The following is a 20,218-nucleotide window of genomic DNA, read 5'->3' as shown; positions in this document are numbered from 1 at the left end:
GAGGGGAGGGTCTAGATGACCAGCTCAAACTCATTACTAAAGTTTCAGATGGTTAAAGTTACATGGCATGAGTTGTGCCCTGAAAACTTAGTCTATGGGTGAGGATTTTTAAGCTAACATGGTGTTCAAGCTAAGAGAGCACAAAGATGTCATTGAAGTCATTACAAGGCATTTGCAAATAGGTAATTACACTGGTGTCTGGATCTAAACATACATTGGGAATTATATGAGCAGAATTCACAATTACTAGGAAAAACTAAGCACCACCAACCATGGTGGATACTAGGATGTAGATGAAGAGAAGCAAGTTAAAATGTGACTCACCAAAGCACTGAACACTCTTACGGAGCAATATTCAGCTGTTTCTCAAAGCATGAGCAAATTGCCTACCTGCTCTTTATAGATTTGAAATTGTTCCTTCTGAGTGTTACCTGACTTGAAATTTCAATGTGCCAGTTTGGTTGCAAGTGCTCTCCTTCAGAAAGCTCCCTAAAGTCTGTCAGCTAGATCTCGATTGACATTTCCTATTCTCTTTGTCAGTAGAAGAAGTTGCCAACCTGGCCTCCCGCCGTCTCTCTGTGAGTCCTTCCTGCACCTCCAGTACATCTCATAGGAACTATTCCTTCCGCCGTGGCTCTGTCTGGTCAGTGCGCTCAGCAGTCAGTGCAGAAGGTGGGTTGACTTCACTTTGGGGTATACTTTCCTAGGATTTCACTCGTTGGAAGCCTTTCCTGCTAACCTTTAAAGCTGATGGCATTTTCTTTTGCTGAATGTATTCTCAGGCTTGAACTCTTTATAATAAATTACTGCCGTGCATTATTTTATTCATTCTTCCTGTCACAATGTCCTCCCTTACTTTTCATGTTTCATTTTCACTGAGTCATGCCTTGGAGACCATATTGGCCAAAAAATGGTAATGAAATGAGATATCATAAAAAAAGAAAATGTAATGTCTAGAAGAAAATAAATATAAATTAGTAAAGATAATATCGACAACAAAAATTCTTGATCAAGAAGTTTACTGGAGATGCTGTTTCTTCTTGGAGATGAACAGCAAAGCTGCTGTGCTTGCACAGTGACCAGGCAGCCTATCATTTTTTTCCGTTTGTTCAGCACCTAACATAAATTTTTATCTGACCTGCCTGTGCAGTGTCACAGCTTATCATGGACACTTACCTTCTACTCTTCTTACTGCTCCAGATGAAGAACACACTACAGAGCACACTCCGAACCATCACATGCCACAACCACCTCAGGCTGTGTTTCCAGCATGCATCTGTGCAGCAGTGCTCCCCATTGTCCATCTGATGGAAGACGGAGAAGTCCGGGAGGATGGAGTAGCTGGTACTGACCTAGATTACACTTCAAGTGATTCTTGCTTAGGAGTGGCAGAACCTGCCAGCACTTAAAATATTTTCATTTGTTAGGTCCCATAACTAAAGTGGGAACAGGTGTAATAGTACCTTGTATTTGCTCATAGTTCATGTTTCCTATTAGTAGAATGTTATAAGTGTATATATTTGTTACAAAGCTTATGAATAACCTTTTCAGTCCTCACAAACTAGTTGCAAAGGGGTGGAAAACAGAAATGTGATCTTGTAGGCTCTTTTTCTTCTTTCTCAGGGTTTCCAATGATATTTGCTATCTTTTGGGACCCTGAAAAGGCTCCCAGTTCGAGAAGGATGTTGGGAAGCTGGAGAAGATCTAGCAAGGGGATACCAGGACAGTAAGAGGCCTAAAACAGGTGTTTTAGGCCTCTTACTTAGGTCTGTGAGGAGTTATTGTGGAAACTGGGCTTGTTTTGTGTAATGAAAAGGAAACGGAGAAACTCTACCACACAGGTTGCAGCTTGTGAGGTACAGGATGCAAATTAGGAAAGAACTTGTCTACCAGGAGCATAGTGCAGTCTCCATGGAATCTCCATCCATCTCCTTCCACAGCAGCTATCAAGCCTTGGCTAGACAAAGCTGTGGTTGACATAATCTGGTATTGGTGACGGTCTTACTCCAAGCAGGGCTTGGACTAGAGACGTCCTGAAGCCTATTGCCACCAATATTTCTTTGATCCAATGACAAGTGGAAATCCAGCTATACACAGTTCTAACATTTTGTTTACGGTCTGTGATGTATTTGTAAAGTAATAATAGGTTCTTCTGTATTCGTTTCTCTTAAATGTTTATAGATGGTGGACTGCTGCTCTTCCTTTCTTATCACCCATCATGATGGCTGATTGTACACTTAACTTTCTGTCACATTCTTTATTCCGTTTTGGGTGGGTGTAGCCAGCCACCTAAATAATATGTCATTTTGTGACAAAGAACTGAGCACTGAAAACAAAACAATGAATAATTCTCAGCTGTTGTTAATCTTCACAGGGCTACGATTAATTACACTTTGGGGAGTTGATCATCAACATAATCCCCTGCCGACTATCTAATACTATCCATTAATAACAGATAAAGTCACTCAGTGAATCACCGTGAGGTGGTGTTTCCATGCATGAAGAAAAATATATATATATATATACATATATATATATATATATATATATTTTTTTTTTAATTGACATATTTGCCCATATGGAGTTGTGAATCCGAGCAGTTATTTCTTTATTATTTTTCTGACTACAGAGCTGAAGTGATTCCTATCCTATCATCAGAATTTAGGAAAGGCAGCAATAGGACAGGAGGCAACGGCCAGACACTGAAACGCAGGAAATTCCACACTAACATGCATAAGAACTTCTTTACAATGTAAAAGAATTTCTTCTTCTCTGGAGAAATTCAGGACCTGCCTGGATGCTTCCCTGCTCAACCTACTGTACGGAACCTGCTTTTAGCAGGGGGGTTGGACTTGATGATCTCCAGGGGTCCCTTCCAACCCCTACAATTCTGTTATTAGACTTTTTTTCAAATGACTGCAGTGGTGAACAGGAATCCTAGTGCCTCAAAGCAGCTCCTGTGTATTTCAGTACAAAAATGCTAATCGTAGTAGAAGGTTAGGAACATTTGCATCTAAGTGCACCAGTTCAAGGCTTTTCTAAGGGAGAGAGTTCTGACTGTGTTTTCTTTCTGTTTTACAGTAAGTGCTGTTGCTCAGCAGGTCCTGTGGAACTGCTTAATTGAAGACCCCTCTACAGTCCTGCGCCATTTCCTTGAGAAGCTCACAATAAGCAACCGACAGGTAAACTCCTCTTCTCCCCATTGGCCTTGTATATCGCTTAGAGCAGGGGAGAAGAGCTGCAAGCAAAATACCTCTGTGGGTAGTATCTGGAGAAGAACATCTGCAATTATAATGTGCCTCAAAGTCTTTTAGGCCATATCATCAGTTGGCTTCAGGCACTGTCCACTGATATAAATGGGGCACAGCTCATTTATCCCTGCTAAGGATGTGACTTGCTCTGAGCCTAGCCATGAACAGATGCTTAGCAGAGCACAACCCTTTCTATCAAAAACAGGCCATATTACCTTCACCCGTGCCATCCTGTTCAATTTTTTCTCAAAGGTCTCGTGGCCTTGTCTCTCTGTTTGTCTGTCCTTGGCTGACAGTGAAACTCTTTCCCTTCTACCTGCCTTCCTCCCCACCTTAAGAAATTAATTAGTCTGCATTAAAGAAAGCAGCTTCTAAAAGGAGTGTTAGATTCTGCCCTGATCTCCTACCCAGAAACCACAGTTACTGAGTTGAGCTGTGCTAGATTTCACAGTGTCTCAGCAAGATTATCTAGGCAGCCATTTGTTGTGGTAAGCAAGAATTAGTATTATTACAGGGAGAGGGGAGTACAGAATCAGGATGCTACAGTCAGGACAAATGGCAGTAGGAGGTATTGGCCTCTTTAAAATGAAATATAAGGATGTTGACCCGGGTGCTGTGCCCTGGGTCTTATTTTGGGAAATGTAGGAACGGTCACAAGCATAGAGTGCCACTTCACGCAGCAACAGACGGAACTGAACAAAGGGATGCAGAAAAATGGGAGGTAACAAAGCTGGGGAAGATAAGTGGAGAAATCCATTTTCCATTTTGTTATGGAAAGAAAACATTTGCTCTTCTTTTAGGATGAGCTGATGTATATGTTAAGGAAGCTTTTGTTGAACATTGGGGACTTCCCTGCGCAGACATCTCATATCCTCTTTAACTATTTGGTGAGTAGCTTGTGAGTAAACTGTGCAGCTCGTAATCTCACCTCTATCTGCATGTGTCGTAAAAAGTTAATGCCACAATCTGCAAAGAAAAAAATGCTCTGTGTCTTTTCATTTATGGTTCCTATCTGCTTCTGGCTGTAGATGCAAAATACCGGGCTTACATCAGCTTTTTATTCCTTATAGGAAGAGGAACCTTTACCTTTTTATTAAACCTCTAGACTTCCTGTCGTGAATTTCTGCGTTAAATCATAGATGCTGAGTTGTAAAGCAATAGGAGGGTCACAATGCTGGAAACCTTTAATTATTTTACTTAATTTTCATTCAGAAAATGCTTTGCTTTTGGACAGTCCCCTTGGAATAAAACTAGGAGCTTCTTTTATGATTGTGGAAAATGCATTTGCTGCAGTTCTTTCAGTTAAGAGATGAAAAAACAGACAAGCCTTCCAGTGTTTGTCAGGTGTCTATGTGGCAGCACATCAGAGCATAAGGCAAAGAAGTCTCTTATTGCAGATGCTCTCCCTTTTCCTCATCTATAATGTCTTTTAAGGCTGGGCTGTAATTGCTCTTTTTGCTCCCACTCCCCATCTTCTATTAAAAAAAAAAAAAAAGGAAGAGTAGTAGGGGCAGATTGTTCTGCAGTATGTGTAAACTTTCAGGATCTAAGTTTAATGAATATACCCCGAGTGAAGAAAGGCAGAAGAATCATGATCTTGTTCTGTGTTTATGCAATGCCCTGCACAGTTAGAATACGTATTACCTGGTGCTCTTATTACCTGCAGGTGGGATTGATCATGTATTTTGTACGCACTCCATGTGAGTGGGGCATGGATGCCATTTCTGCAACACTGACTTTCCTTTGGGAAGTGGTGGGTTATGTTGAAGGCCTTTTTTTCAAGGATCTCAAACAGACTATGAAGAAGGAACAGTGTGAAGTGAAACTGCTGGTGACTGCCTCAATGCCAGGTATAAGAAAAGAGTCTTTACATCTACTACACTTCCAAGTTCACAACCGCCCTCTACCAAAAGGGAGATCTGTCAGAACTGGATCAGACCTGCTACAAATGACTGCATTTTCTAAGTCAGTTTTCCTTCAGTTGAGGATTCAGTCAGTAAATTCCACCTCTCATTACTTGAGATTCAGAAAACGGCTTTAAGAGCTCTGAAAGAAGCAAACAGAAGGTGAATGAGAACAGGTATTTCAACGTGGGGCTTTGTGCCAGTTGGGATGTGAAAGACTGGAAGGAAGATCCTTTTAGGACTGTACCATTCAGACTCAGTTTGATTTAATGCAACCTATCATTTAAGTCTCAAGAAAGCCCAAGAAGGGTGTGCTGTGAGCCTAGGACTTCATGAATAAGCAAGAGATTTCTTGCTGAAAAAACAGATTTGACCTTTTATACCTGTTCCTTCCCCAGAGTTGATTCGCTGCTAAAGTCACCAGCTCTATGTTTTAGGAACAGATCGATGCCTCATTTACTGTAGAAGTACGAGACAATGCTAACATTGCATAATGTATTCCAGGCAGGACTGACATTGTCTGTCTGCCTGGGAATGAATTTTAAATATTGCTTATCCTATATGGGCAGTCTTTTGAGACTGAAGTAAGTAAAAGCCCAGGAAGAGTACATCTACTTTTCTTCTTTTAGGCACAAAGACCCTTGTCGTACATGGACAGAATGAGTGCGACATCCCAACTCAGTTACCAGTCCATGAGGACACACAGTTTGAAGCCCTTCTGAAGGTAGGATTGAGTTTTCGAACTGGACAAACTGCTCAATAGTACATTTACCTGACATACCTGTATGCCAGCAATACATTCTGCCTGATCTTCCTGGTTCAGTGTCAGGGGAGACACCTTGTTGTGACAGGCAGTTCTGTCTTCTTATGAGGACATCTTGGTTGCAAGAAAACAGAATCCCATATTAAAGGGCAATAGAAACACCCTGACCTCATAGCCAGCCAAAGCCCCACAAATGCAAGTACATTTGAATACAATGCAGCTTGTTGGGTATTTGCTATATATTATCCCTGGATAAATACATAAATCACTGAAATTTTGGTTTTATCAACACTAAACAGGATGATCAGGATTAGAAAGATCAGAAATGATGACTCATTAGCCATGAAAAAGACTTATAAAAGACTCAGGTTTGTCCTACATTAAGTTTTGATGGGAAACATGCACCTCAGTGCTTTGAAAGTTCTGAACTGCAATGTTTCTGTACATCCCCTGCCTCTAAAACTTGATAAATATGTAGTAAAGAAATGGAAGCTGCAATACCCATATGGGTCATATGGCCAGGCAAATACATGCAATATGAAGACATCAAAATAAGTAAAATGGTCTTCAGGACTGTGATAACAGCATGCCTTGATTGTCACAAACATATTAATGTACTTCATGATTAAAAAGAAATTAAGAATTAATGCCACAAGAGTGAGAGCCTAGTAGGTTTATGCCTTTATACATTATTAGCTGGATATTCATCTTTTGGATATTGAGGTCTTTCTACAAGATAACGAATAAGTAATAGGACATTTCTTTTCCTTCCCCTTCAGGAGTGTTTGGAGTTTTTTAACATACCTGAAACACAGTCTTCTCATTACTTCTTAATGGATAAGCGATGGAATCTTATTCATTACAACAAGGTAAGGCAAAGGTCAGGTACTGATTACTTTGTCCTTTCCATCTCATCCCTTTTTAAACATCAGGGTTATCTAAAGGAGAACAGGCAGCCCATAAGCAGAATTCAGACATGCAGGCACCACATGTCTGGTATTCAGTTGTGTGGTGAAAGACGGGAGTTTGTCAGAACAGGGGAGAGGCAGAAGTGGAGTCCCTTGGCTCTTAAATTATTCATGTCTAGCTTTCTCAGAAAAGCTTCACATAATGTTTCACAGTGTCTGGAAGGCCCTGCCCAAAAGTTTCTGAAAAGACTAAAGGGCCTCTTATTTAGTTCTAACTAGTAATGCTGTTAGAATTTGCATTTGTTTAAAATTCACTTTATTGTTTCCTTTCCTGGCAGACCTATGTCCGTGACATTTATCCTTTCCGGAGGTCGGTTTCTCCCCAGCTCAACCTGGTACAGATGCATCCCGAAAAGGGTCAAGAGCTCATTCAGAAGCAGGTATCTTACTGTCACTGAACACCTCTGCCCAGAAACAAATCATGTAAATAAACCTTTCTTTTCCCTTTAAAAACCTCCACTCATGCTGCATGTGGATAGAGAGCTCTGCTGGAGAAGGAGCATTTGGTGCAGAATCTGTCTCACAAAGGCACTGTCCTCCCATCTTCCAACCTCAAGACCTGATAATCTGTCTGATCCTGCTAATGTTCTGCAGCTTCCAGGAGCTCTCTCATAGGAACTAAATCCTACCTAAAATGTCAGGGCAGTGCTTTTAATGTGCTTCAGACCCCTGAGGGTATCATTTCCTTAGACAGTAAGACAACAATATTGAATTCACTCCATCTGTAGGAAGCTGCATACTTTGTTTTCCACAAAAGCAAAACTGTCCCTGTCACAGTAGCACAGGGAAAAGTAGGGAAAAAAGTTGCTCTAGCTATATCTGCAAAGGATGACACTAAGCAGGAAATAAAAAGGAAGTGGAATGTGGTTAAACTTTAAATGTTTGGTATTAAAAGTTTTATCATGCCAGCCAGAAAACAGACATGATGTTGACCTTTGTCTAAGACCTTGCAGAGAGCAACTGCAACTGTATGGGTTTCAGTTAGGAGTTGGTTTGCCTCTGATCACATTGGGGCTTACACAGGCAGTTTCTACTGATCTACAAAAGACTAGACAGCACAGTTGCAAAACATTTGACAGCTATTCAGGGTCCGCTACAAGACTGAAATGGAAAGCGGTGTTAAAACTCCTTTATGAACACAATCCATCTATGCTGAGTGGGGCTAAAACCCACCAGTCATTGCAGATTCTAGCAGAAGGGCACAGCACTTGCTTTCTGTGTTTCAGCAGGTTCATCTGGGACTTGAGTTCAGTCTCTTTACCATCGGAGAAAGCTGTGGAAGCTAACCTAGAAAAAAGTACATACTTTGTAAAGAGCTGTTTGACCAGACTGACACTGATCATTGTCTCTTTTTCTCTTCCAGGTGTTCACCCGCAAACTAGAAGAGGTGGGGCGGGTGTTGTTCCTCATCTCGCTGACCCAGAAAATCCCCACTGCCCACAAGCAGTCACACGTATCAATGCTTCAGGAAGACCTGCTGCGTTTGCCTTCATTTCCCCGAAGTGCCATTGATGCTGAGTTCTCACTCTTCAGTGATCCCCAAGGTACGGCCTTTTAATGGCTTTTTCTGGTGGTTGTATAGGGCCCAGAAGGTTTATGTGAAGAACTTCATTTGCCTTAGAAACACACAGGCTTGTGGCATCACTGAAGGCTGATAAATCTCTTCCTAGGGAAAATGATACATAGCTGCTGGTTTGTAAGCATAACAGCAGAAAAAGCTTTGCTATGTTAGGCATCTCTAGACAAAGTTACCTTCTTTGGACCCAGATGAGAATCTAATTATGTATTAAAATTGTGCATGAGGCTACAGCTGGAATACTGTGTCTAGTTCTGGACAAACCAGAACACAGGAGACACCCCAGAGTAGGTTTAAGGAAGGGCCACTGCAGTGGTTAGGGAGCCAAGACAATTGTCATATGAGGAGAGGTCGTACGAGAACCTGGACTTCTTCAGTTTGAAGAAGAGAAGGCTTGGACGTGAGGTAGGGCACCTCATGGCAGACTTCCAGTAAAGCAGCATTGTGGTGAGAACAGCCAGGCTCTTCTCAGAAATGTGCAACAATAGGACAAGAGGCAGCAAACACAAACTGCAGACAAGAAAATCACAGTTGGACAAAAAAAAAAATCTTTACATTACAATCACAGAGAGGCAGTGCAATCTTCATGCACAGAGATTTGTGGAATCAGTCAATCAAGGGCTTGAGCCACCTGATTAGCTTTGAAGTTCATCTTGCCTGAGTCAGGGATCTTTGGTTGTCTCATCCAGCCTAAATTTTTCTGTAACTATCATGGGAGTATTTGCACTGATTTCTCTGAACTCAAGAACTCCGGTTGCCAGCTTGTTCCACATAAGCATCCTGCCATTGGGTCAGTGTTTTCAAACCCAGAGATACGAAACACAGTTCAGAGGCAGTGCATAACACCCCACTATGCATAACCACATATAAAAAGACGAGCACAAAATCCACTTTGTGGAAGCATCAGCCTCTAAATGAAGATCGGGCAGACTCTGTAGGAGAGATATAGAAACAGCTCTCTTTCTAGGAACTTTAATCTGAAAGTCAAGTAGAGTTTCCAGGCTGACTTGAGAATTAAACAGGCCACTGTTGCAGAGTGGTAAACATTGGCCAGTTCTGTAACAGGCCCTAAAGACTTGCTTTCAGAAGCATTATTGGAACTATGCATCAATGTCCTGTAATGTGTGGGACACCTGAAGGATAAAAATTCAGCATAAATCCATGCAGTCATCCAGGTTGTGTGAGAAGAAATTACAAGCTCAGATTTGCTTTCACTTTTTAAGAAGAGAATTTCCAACTAGGGGAGCAGATCTGCTGTGTGATATTCATCAGTCTTAGTCTTCTTGTGTTTTGTTTTTAATTGTGGTTGGCTCAAGCCCTGTAGGCGCATGCAGAAGTGCAGGATGGGTGCGGTCACTTTGAAAAGGCAGAACTAAGGTCAGTGTTTGTGGAAGGGTTCTCTGGAGAATCGTTTAGCCTATGGGAGTGTTGTGAGGCTCGCTGTTGTAGACAGAGTTGATTGTTGTTGCCTCTTCTCCCCCACAGCTGGAAAAGAGCTCTTTGGTCTTGACACTCTTCAGAAAAGCTTGTGGATTAAGCTGCTAGAGGAGATGTTCCTTGGCATGCCTAGCGAGTTCCCCTGGGGGGATGAGATCATGCTGTTCTTGAACGTCTTCAACGGTGCCCTGATCCTGCACCCCGAAGACAGTGCCTTGTTGAGGCAGTACGCTGCCACAGTCATCAACACAGCCGTGCACTTTAACCACCTCTTCTCCCTCAGTGGGTACCAGTGGGTCCTCCCCAGCATGCTGCAGGTGAGCCATTTCCATGAACAATACAAGGGAAGACTTCAGAGCGGGCATTTTGTTATAGAACTGGGAGTTAATGGATACGCTTTATGCTTGACTGTAGCCATCTGATGAGTCCTGGTGAGGTTTCAGGCTCTGGGGGCTCTGAGAAGACAAACATCAGATCAGGGTGGGAAGGCACAAATCAGTATTCCTGGGATTGCATTCGCATATCTTCTTGAGTAAATGACTGTGTTTTCTTCTTTAAGTAAATGGATGTTTGTCTCCCTCACTCTTTACTTTCACACAGAAATACAAAGTTCTTGAAAATTTTTAGACCCTGGGTTTCCCTTGGTGTTTTTTTCCTCCAGGGATGGCTGAAATTTGGGGAATGGTTGAAATATCTAGACAAGCGACGCACTGACTTAAACTGAATTGTATTAACTTTTTTAAGTACAATAAATATATTACCTGCAATTTAAATCGCAACAGAAAATTGCACGAAGCGTTTTTGAAAAACTGCGTGCATCTTTTCCACGTGAGTGATGGAAAACATTGCATGCATTAGAGGTGGAGTTTCTTTTCACTTTGTGGTATGTATATACATATATATATTTTACACATGTGGTATGTATATATACCCTTATGTATGTATATATATGTATATATACCCTTCTTCTGTTAATATTTGGGAAAAATTAGATACAGACAATAAAGAAACATCAATATACTGTCTATAGACAGTAACACTTTCTGCAGGGCTCAAAGAGTGTATCTAAATAGAGATTTAGTAAATAAATAAATTCTTGTGAGTGTAACAGGCCATTGAGTGGCCTCAAAAGCAAGCTAAAGGCTTGTAATTGTACTAAAGACATCCTACAAGACACACTTCAGGCTACTAAACCACTGAAAAATGAGTACATCTCTGCAAAGGTCTCACACAGGTAAAATTTTTAGAAACCTTCAAGGAGCCTTGTGCTATATTGTGAGTTTTGCACCACCACAAAATCTCGGCCTTACCTGTTGCCAGCAAATAGCAAGAAAATGCTAACCACCCCTGCCCCAAAGCTCCCAAAGCCTTGTACTAGCAGAGATGTGCAGACAGGCAATTGATATAGACAAAAGAAGGAAGCACAGTGAGGTTTTTCCTAGCTATGCTATACTGTTTACATAACTCTGAGAAACAAATCCCACATCTTTGGCAACATGTTTGCTGCATGGTTCAGTGGCCAACTCTGAAGGAAATGCCACTCTAAAAAACTTAAAATATCTTTAAAGTGGGTGGAAATGTCAATGTGTTGGAGAATGGGCTAGAAGTTCACATTATCTTGACAAACTGAAGATGCAGTCTGAAAAAATAAAAAAAAGAAAAAAAAAGAAACAAAAACCCACAAACATGATGTTGCTGAGGTTGGGCAAACGTAGGTTCTTGATTAAGAATAATCAGCCACATAAACATGTAATGGAAAACTGCTGATTCAGTAACACTTCTGCTGGACAGAATATTGGTGTTTTTACAGCTCTGAAACTAAATATTTTTGTTGAAGGACAAAAAATATAAAAAGAAAATGTCACATACCATTCTGGGGTGACTATACAGAATAGTATCTTATGAAAGACGCATGGAATAATTCTACTACTGCAGTCAACAGCACTCCTGACTTGGAGTCAGGCTGTAGTTGATTCAGTCTGGGGTCAGGAGATGACGAGCCCTTCCATTGGAGCAGTACTTTCATGACATTTTATATTTTCTCAGGTTTATGCTGATTATGAAAGCAACCCACAGTTACGCCAAGCGATAGAGTTTGCTTGCCGCCAGTTCTACGTTCTGCATCGCAAGCCTTTCATTCTGCAACTGTTCGCAAGTGTGGCCCCTCTCCTGGAGTTCCCTGTGAGTAAAAGCATTCCCTAGGCTCGGTGTGGGGAAGCCTGTGTATGCAGACAGCCCCCCTCAGAGATCACAAAAAGAAAACAGCTGGAGCATCAGCACGATTCAGACTGAACACGTGCTTGCTGCACTTCATGCTACACAGAACCCTTTCCTGAACTTCTTCACACTTTTTTTTATCAGTCAATTGAGGGGGGCACTGAGTTGATGAGCCACTTGTATCCAGGCTAGTAAATGTAGTTTCTCTTTAAGTTTCTGTGTATAAATAGGTTTTAAAAGGACAATAATGATTTGTAACTCTTCATACACAAATCATTTCTTAGAATCCAGCAATAAGAACAGAAAACTTACTGCCAAGTTTTAGTACATGTGAACTATAAAACTGGATTAGCCGTGTTTTGAAATCTTCACTAATCACTTAACATTTTAGTGGGTTAAAATTAATTAATGGAATTTTAATTTAAAGTGGGAGTGCCAAACCTAACTGCACGTGCACTGTAAGCACACACATCCTTCACGGATCTGATTTTTGGGGGGAGTAAAGCTGTGTGCAGTTTTCAGATTATGCTTCCATTATAACATCAGTCTATTGAATCAAGAATAAAAAAAGGGGGGGGGGGGGAAGGTAAGGAAGGGTTGCCAGCTCCTTGAGATTCCCAGGATGCCCACAGGTCCTCAGAAAATCAACCCCAAATGTGTGTCATTGAAACAGGATGCTACGAACAATGGAACCAGCAAAGGAGTGTCAGCTCAGTGCCTGTTTGACCTGCTGCAGTCTTTAGAGGGAGAGACTCCAGACATTTTGGACATCTTAGAACTGGTGAAAGCAGAAAAGCCTCTCAAGTCATTAGGTAACAGCAAGTCATCCTTTATTCAGTAATTCTGGTTTGTTATTTATTTCATGCTGTAAGATTTGTTCAGGGTCTTTTTCTTCTCCCACAATGTAGTAATATCTGTTTCTTATGCCTCATGAATCCTTTAAGGTTGATTTTATCCACTATCCACTGGATATTTTTTGCAGGAAAGGAATTATTAATTTATTTTATTCCAAAGCTCCTTTTTCTGCATTGAGTGTGCTAGCCCCTGGCATTTTGAATTTTGTCATGTGTGGGTGAAGAATGTAGATGCCTAATAAATGTTATGCTGTCAATATCAGTGTCATCCTCTGCACTGTTCCATGTGGGCAGGAAACAAAAGCATCCCCTCCTGTGGGCAGACTATGACTAGTAAGTGATGGATGCCATTCAGACATTCGACCATGCTGAGTTCTAGGAGGGAGCTGATTTATCACAAAGCAGAATATATATGGCTGTGTGATGTGCCCAGGACACTGTGTCTCTTGGTAGTTATCCATGCATTGCAGCATTTAAAAACTTCACTGTTTTGTGATTTGCAGGGAAGTAATTTTGGCTGATTTTTATAAGAATCTTTGAGTTATTTTTCAAATTTGCACTTTCCAAGTGTATATTGACAGTGAGACCATAGATGAGTATGTTTTGTGCCTGGTATTTTCCGTATAAAATCAGAATTACCTAAAAATCTGACTTCCAAGTTCCGTTTTTCAAAGTGACTTATGCACTTTGGGAACGTAGCTTTAACTTGAGTTCCTATACACCAAAGTCTCTTCTAAAAATGGGACTGTAACGTTATTGCAAATATTATTCTTTGGATACATGGGTTTCTTGGTACGAAAATTTGTAGTCTGAGACTGAAAGGCTTTTGAAACCTTTTTCTCAAATCATTAGCAAACCAGAGTCACTTTTGTGCTGGAGGTCATCTGGCTGCCAGTATAGAAGGGGCTTGATTTTTAGAAATCTAACTATCTTCTTCCATCAGTGATGCATCAGTGTCATTTTCGGTTTGGTGGAACACCTAGGAAAAAAAAGAGGAAGCATAAAAATTGTGCTTAAGCTCATGTGTCCTTGTCATGTGTGAGCGTAAGGTTTTGCTTATGATGGGTGATGTTTGAAACAAGACTCCAGTAGCAGCTGTAGGCCTTATGCTGAGCAGTGATTTGACCAGCTAAGAATTGTTTCTCACCTGCTGGGTTCTTGGATGTCAGGGTGCAAGTGGGAGTGCAGCACGTTTCTGTTTTGTAGATTCATTTTTGTCAAAAATCAAGAGCCTATTGGGGATTATTAACATGAGAAGCAAGTAGTTGAAAATGGGGGAAAGAAAGGAGCGTGTTATCTTTTTTTCATATTCAATATGTTTGTGTACTACTTTTCTCATATTGTTCTACTCCCTCAGACTTCTGCTATGGGAATGAAGACTTGACCTTTTCGATCAGTGAAGCCATTAAGCTGTGTGTGACAGTGGTGGCTTATGCTCCTGAATCATTCAGAAGGTGCTGGTCTGATTTTGTTTTCTTGGTTTGTAGAGACTCAAATGAGGCCTAAAGTGGCACATAGCATCAGAAAGCAAGACAGACAAATCAAGGCAGAGGATATAGAAATGCATTGTAAGTACTAGGATTCCCTGTGAGGCCAAGTCTCGGGCTGCAATACTGAGCTGGATGGCAGCCTGAGCAGCAGTAATGTAGGCTGCACTTCCAGGTGGGGATCACATTGTATTATTAAGGTTTCTGTTGTCAGAGAGGCAATGGATAGGGCACTGGAGGGCAGACACAGGCAGCTGAAAAGGAAATGAAGATACAGAGAGAGAGAGAAAGTAAACTAGGAATACAAAAAGGTTACGTTCCAAGAGGGAACCAGAGAAGAAAGAAGTCTCTGGAAGAGAAAATGAATGCCTGCAAGTGGATGACTTATTCAGAAGATATCTAAAAGTTCAGGCTGTTTCTATTATTGTTTCATGCATCAGCATCAGTTTTTTTCCCCTGAAGTCCCTCATACAAGAGTTTCTTTGGCCCATGGCTGCTTAACGAGTGAGAAGCAATGAAATCACAGGCCAGTGGGAGATCCAGGAGTTTTCAGATAGTATCTTAAGCCTCCATCTGGTACCTTAAAGGAGGCTGTAGCGAGGTGGGGGTTGGTCTGTTCTCCCACGTGCCTGGTGACAGGACGAGGGGGAATGGGCTAAAGTTGCACCAGGGGAGGTTTAGGTTAGATGTTAGGAGTAACTTCTTTACCAAAAGGGTTGTTAGACATTGGAAAAGGCTGCTCAGGGAAGTGGTGGAGTCACCGTCCCTGGAGGTCTTTAAAAGACGTTTAGATGTAGAGCTTAGGGATATGGTTTAGTGGAGGACTGGTTAGTGTTAGGTCAGAGGTTGGACTCGATGATCTTGAGGTCTCTTCCAACTTAGAAATTCTGTGATTCTGTGATTGACAGGATATAACAGACTAAGTATTGGTTATTTTTCCAGCCTCCAAATGCTGATGGTCTTGGAAGCACTGGTTCCCTGTTACTTGCAGAAACTGAAGCGGCAAACCTCTCAAGCGGAGACTATGACAGCAGCTCGTGAGGAGATTGCTGCTATGGCTGCACTTGCCACCTCTTTGCAGGCCCTCTTATACAGTGTCGAAGTTCTCACCAGGTAACTTGCATCTTTCAAAGGTCTGAGCATGTATTTGGTCATCAGTGTGGGGGAGAGGAGCACAGGGGAGCTCACAATATGCAAGTTATTTTGGATAATGGTTGCGTTTTAGACATGGTAAAACAAGTGCTAGGTTTCACCAGCCCACAAGGAGAATTTCAGTGCACTTGTTATATTCTATCTTTAGTGTGTTACCTTCTCTTTGCCAGGCCTATGACAGCCCCGCAGATGAGTCGATGTGACCAAGGCCATAAAGGGACCACAACAGCTAACCACACCATGTCAGCAGGTGTGAACACCAGGTAAGTCAGTGGATTTTAATTTCTTTCTTGTTTTTCTGAACAGATTTTTTTTGGAGGGGTAAGATAATATCTTACTCCTCGGAGTGCAGAGCGCTTCCTCAGTTGTCTGAGGAAGTACTCTAGGTACTGTGGGACAAAAAACATTCAGATAAAAAGAGCACATAGCCAGGACTGAATCTCTGATAGTAACCAAAGTTCCCAATAGTATACATTTTGGTTATGTAACCATAAATAGAAGACCAGGATGTTAATCCTGAAGTATAATGACAAAGCAGCTATGCCCCTGAGTTTTCTGCTTCGTTTCTTTCCAAGTCCACCGTCAAAGAGACCACTGGGCAGAGACCAGTGGTTAGCAGAGTAGTTATTATCAGTGGATAGCAGAAGGGTTAGATCCTTCTAGCCTTGTTCTGAGACACTGAGCAGCAGTAAGAGCTCAAACTGCATGCCACTTAAGACACAGAATTTAGCGCCTCCTCTGGTTTTCTTTTTATCCTTTTCCTTTGCTTTTTTGCAAGATTATGCCTTACTGTGCTTAAAATCTCTGTGTTTGTGCTGACCTGGAGGAGGAATTTTCCAGAGCAGAGTATTTTCCTGGAGTAGCAGTTCTTCCAGGGCAGAATATTCCTTCTTGAATTCTTTCGTCAGTAACAGCTGATACTAAGTCTGTGCATAGCATGGTGCAGTAAAATACCATGGGCTATATTGGACTGTAAATCAGTAATACCTTTCTGGCAAGACATGCCTACCAAGTTGTTCCGTGTCTTCTTTTGTATTGAAGGGAGATTGAAATCCCTTTCTGCATTAATCATCAAAGGGCTATTGCATTACTTTATAAATGTGGAATGCACACGTCTTGGTTGGTAACTTCTGGGATCAGTCTGTTATTCTTTGCAGACTGTTTCATCCAGGCTTGGAATCTCAGCAGTGCATTCAGCACAGCTTTGTGCTTCAATCCAGGATCTGAGAAGCAGAGAAACCCCTTCATGCCCAAGCCCGAAATGGATATATGATGCTTACTTTCATTGCAAAAATGTCCTCAGAAAAATAAGGTGTAATAGATAGTAGTTTGTCTGCTGATTTCAGAAAGCAGTTAATATGTATCTGCTAACAGGCACCATAGAGATTCCCGATGCTGTGTAACTCAAATATCTTGGCTTTCATTTCCAGATCTTTCTGATGATCAAGCAGTCAGTTTCTGATCCAAAATATTTTTGCACTGCTCCAAGTTTCCTGCCCAATGTTTGTTCTGTTATTGCAACAGGCATCTGTTGACAACAGCAGGAGCCTCATGATGGTGGAATGGTCACTGTTCCAGCTTTGGACATGTGGTGCAGGGTTTATTAATGCTTTCTCAACAAAAAGTAGCAAGAGAAGATGACAACAAAACAAAACTCTGATTTCCAGGAGGTGAGCTGTGGCTTCCTGAGAGAGGCCAAGCACTGGGGTGAAAATCAGTAAGAGAAATTGTTTGAAAGCCTGAATTTTTTCTTCCATAACGTGGGTAGTAACTATGACAATCTGATTTTTGCAGCTAGTTGGGAGATAAAGGCTATTCATTGTGGTCGCTAACTACATGTAGCCATTGTTCCAGTGATAAAGGTACCATCCTGTCTGTAAAGAGTGTACCTCTGGGCCAGAACATTGTCACTCTCTCAGCAAGGCATGGTTATGGCATTCTTAAGTTGCTGTTTTAAAACTCCACTGTTTCTCTTTTCTCAGGTACCCAGAACAGGGAGCCAAACTACACTTTATCAGGTACAGTAAAAACTTCACCCAGTCTTCTCTGACATGTGATGAGCTGGCTGCTCGTGGCTTGGACTGGCGTACACTTTGTTGGGTTAGAAACTGGCTGGGTAGCCAGGCCCAAAGAGTTGTGGTGAATGGAGTCAAATCCAGTTGGAGGCCAGTCACTAGTGGCGTCCCCTAGGGCTCAGTACTGGGGCCGGTCCTCTTTAGTATCTTTATTGATGATCTGGATGAGGGGATTGACAGCACCCTCAGTAAGTTTGCAGATGACACCAAGTTAGGTGCGTGTTGATCTGCTCGAGGGGTAGGAAGGCTCTGCAGGAGGATCTGGATAGGCTGCACCGATGGGCTGAGGTCCACTGCATGAAGTTCAACAAGGCCAAGTGCCGGGTCCTGCACCTGGGACACAACAACCTCAAGCAGCGCTACAGGCTGGGAGATGAGTGGTTAGAAAACTGCTTGGCCAAATATGAGCCAGCAGTGTGCTCAGGTGGCCAAGAAGGCCAACAGCATCCAGGCTTGTATCAGAAACAGTGTGGCCAGCAGGGCTTGGGAAATGATTGTCCCCCTGTACTCGGCTCTGGTGAGGCCACACCTCGAGTACTGTGTTCAGTTTTGGGCCCCTCACTACAAGAAGGACATGGAGGGGCCCTAGCAAGTCCAGAGAAGGGTGACCAAGCTGGTGAGGGGCCTGGAGAACAAGTCCTACAAGGAGCGGCTGAGGGAGCTGGGCTTGTTCAGCCTGGAGAAGAGGAGGCTCAGGGGCGACTTTACTGCACGCTACAGGTACCTTAAAGGAGGCTGTAGCGAGGTGGGGGTTGGCCTGTTCTCCCACGTGCCTGGTGACAGGACGAGGGAGAATGGGCTAAAGTTGTGCCAGGGGAGGTTTAGGTTGGATGTTAGGAAGAACTTCTTTACCGAAAGGGTTGTTAGGCACTGGAACAGGCTGCCCAGGGAGGTGGTGGAGTCACCATCCCTGGAGGTCTTTAGAAGATGTTTAGATGTAGAGCTTAATGATGTGGTTTAGTGGAGGACTTGTTAGTGTTAGGTCAGAGGTTGGAATAAGTGATCTTGGAGGTCTCTTCCAACCTAAATGACTCTGTGATTCTGTGAACTGCTCTGCAGCAGTTTCCAGATTTACTGGGTCTCACCCACTGTTGTTGCAGCCTTTTTGCAGGGTAACGTAACAAAGGATAGTTCATATAGAAATTTTTCTCATTCTCAACAAGATTTTGCAGGTGATAATTTCCCTTTTTCGATTGCAGATGCAACTATTTTTCTTTTCAATTGCAGAGGAAAGCATCTGTTGTAAAACAAGCTGGAGAAGTTGTTATAATCACAGAATCACAGAACAACTTGGGTTGGAAGGGACCTTAAAGCCCATCTGGTTCCAACCCTCCTGTCCCAGGCAGGGACACCTCCTGCTAGACCAGGCTGCTCAGGGCCTTGTTCAACCTGGCCTTGAACACCTCCAAGGATGGGGCATCCACAGCTTCCCTGGGCAGCCTGTGCCAGGGCCTCACTACCCCCTGAGTGAAATAATCTAGAGGATAGTTACAGTCAATCCCTGCTCTTCCACTGCCTACACCACTTACTTTTTTTCTCATTTTGTGTCTTCCAGGGAGAACCTTCACTTACTGGAGGAGGGCCAGGGTCTACCCCGAGAGGAACTGGATGAACGAATTGCCAGGGAGGAGTTCAGGAGACCTCGGGAGTCATTGCTGAATATCTGCACGGAGTTCTACAAGCATTGTGGGCCAAGGCTGAAGATTTTGCAGAACCTTGCTGGAGAGCCCAGAGTGACTTCTCTGGAACTGCTGGATGTGAAGTCCCACATGAGGTATTCCACAGGCATTCTGCTTCTACTTGTTCGTGTCAGGGGGATTCCTTTATTTTAGCTCTTATTTTTTCATAATAGCAGACAGAGTGAATGACTTTTTGGTAGTGTAGACTACTTTTGCTGTCTGAACCATGCATATTTTAATGTTCCTTAGATTGTACCTGATGCTGCTTGTGTATAAAGGGATTTCATATGCTTTCCTCTGGTCTCATTCAGACCCCCATCTACTGTGGATGAAACACCTGTGGAGGCCCACCTGACACATCAGAATAAGTTATGGTGAAGAGTGGAGTAGATAAAGCTTCCTCTTCCCCCCAGGGCATGGGGAAGCTGCACAACTGGCTGAATCTTCTCCTGTGACACTGCACCAGAACTAGCTGCCAACAAACAAGGAGAAAGGGAGAAAAACCACTGCACCATATGGCATACATGCCTGAAATATAGGGGAGGATGGGTCAGGAGGCATTTATAGGACCACCACCTCGGTGTGTGATACATCAGGCACACAAGTTTTTTATTAAGCTGCAGTACTGAGCCCAGCTGGCTGGTTGGATACTCATTGTAGCATCCAACTGTTTTGCGGGGTTCAGGCCTGGAAGGAATTGTGTATAGGCTTTTTTTAGTCAGCACTTTGGACCTCATTCTCTGCTATGCTGTTCATGGTAACCAGAAAATAGGGATAAGTTGCTATTGAGCAGTTTGCCCAGATGTTAAAGACAAAAAAGCAGTAGAGCAGTGGAACATGCGGGAATGGACCTGA

At 42.5% G+C, this 20,218-nt stretch overlaps 1 protein-coding gene across 13 annotated transcripts in view; it reads left to right on the top strand.

Moving 5' to 3' along the window:
- The window catches only part of UNC80 (unc-80 homolog, NALCN channel complex subunit), a 133,939-nt gene that overhangs the window by 84,770 nt on the left and 28,951 nt on the right, over positions 1-20,218 (top strand). For 11 of the 13 annotated variants that reach the window (XM_038181816.2, XM_038181808.2, XM_038181807.2 and 8 more), the window contains 17 exons: positions 541-672; positions 1,201-1,344; positions 3,082-3,182; positions 4,052-4,138; positions 4,918-5,101; positions 5,785-5,879; positions 6,698-6,787; positions 7,165-7,266; positions 8,250-8,430; positions 9,948-10,216; positions 11,946-12,080; positions 12,790-12,928; positions 14,328-14,424; positions 15,400-15,570; positions 15,780-15,872; positions 17,592-17,627; positions 19,240-19,458. In XM_038181816.2, coding sequence (XP_038037744.1) covers positions 541-672; positions 1,201-1,344; positions 3,082-3,182; positions 4,052-4,138; positions 4,918-5,101; positions 5,785-5,879; positions 6,698-6,787; positions 7,165-7,266; positions 8,250-8,430; positions 9,948-10,216; positions 11,946-12,080; positions 12,790-12,928; positions 14,328-14,424; positions 15,400-15,570; positions 15,780-15,872; positions 17,592-17,627; positions 19,240-19,458 — 2,275 coding nt within the window. The remainder of the gene's footprint in view (positions 1-540; positions 673-1,200; positions 1,345-3,081; positions 3,183-4,051; positions 4,139-4,917; positions 5,102-5,784; positions 5,880-6,697; positions 6,788-7,164; positions 7,267-8,249; positions 8,431-9,947; positions 10,217-11,945; positions 12,081-12,789; positions 12,929-14,327; positions 14,425-15,399; positions 15,571-15,779; positions 15,873-17,591; positions 17,628-19,239; positions 19,459-20,218) is intronic. The other 2 variants (XM_038181813.2, XM_038181806.2) reach the window with 1 other exon arrangement.

This window comes from Anas platyrhynchos, chromosome 7 (genome assembly GCF_047663525.1).
Source record: "Anas platyrhynchos isolate ZD024472 breed Pekin duck chromosome 7, IASCAAS_PekinDuck_T2T, whole genome shotgun sequence".
Lineage (NCBI taxonomy): Eukaryota > Metazoa > Chordata > Aves > Anseriformes > Anatidae > Anas > Anas platyrhynchos.
This window is presented reverse-complemented; position numbering and strand designations above follow the sequence as displayed.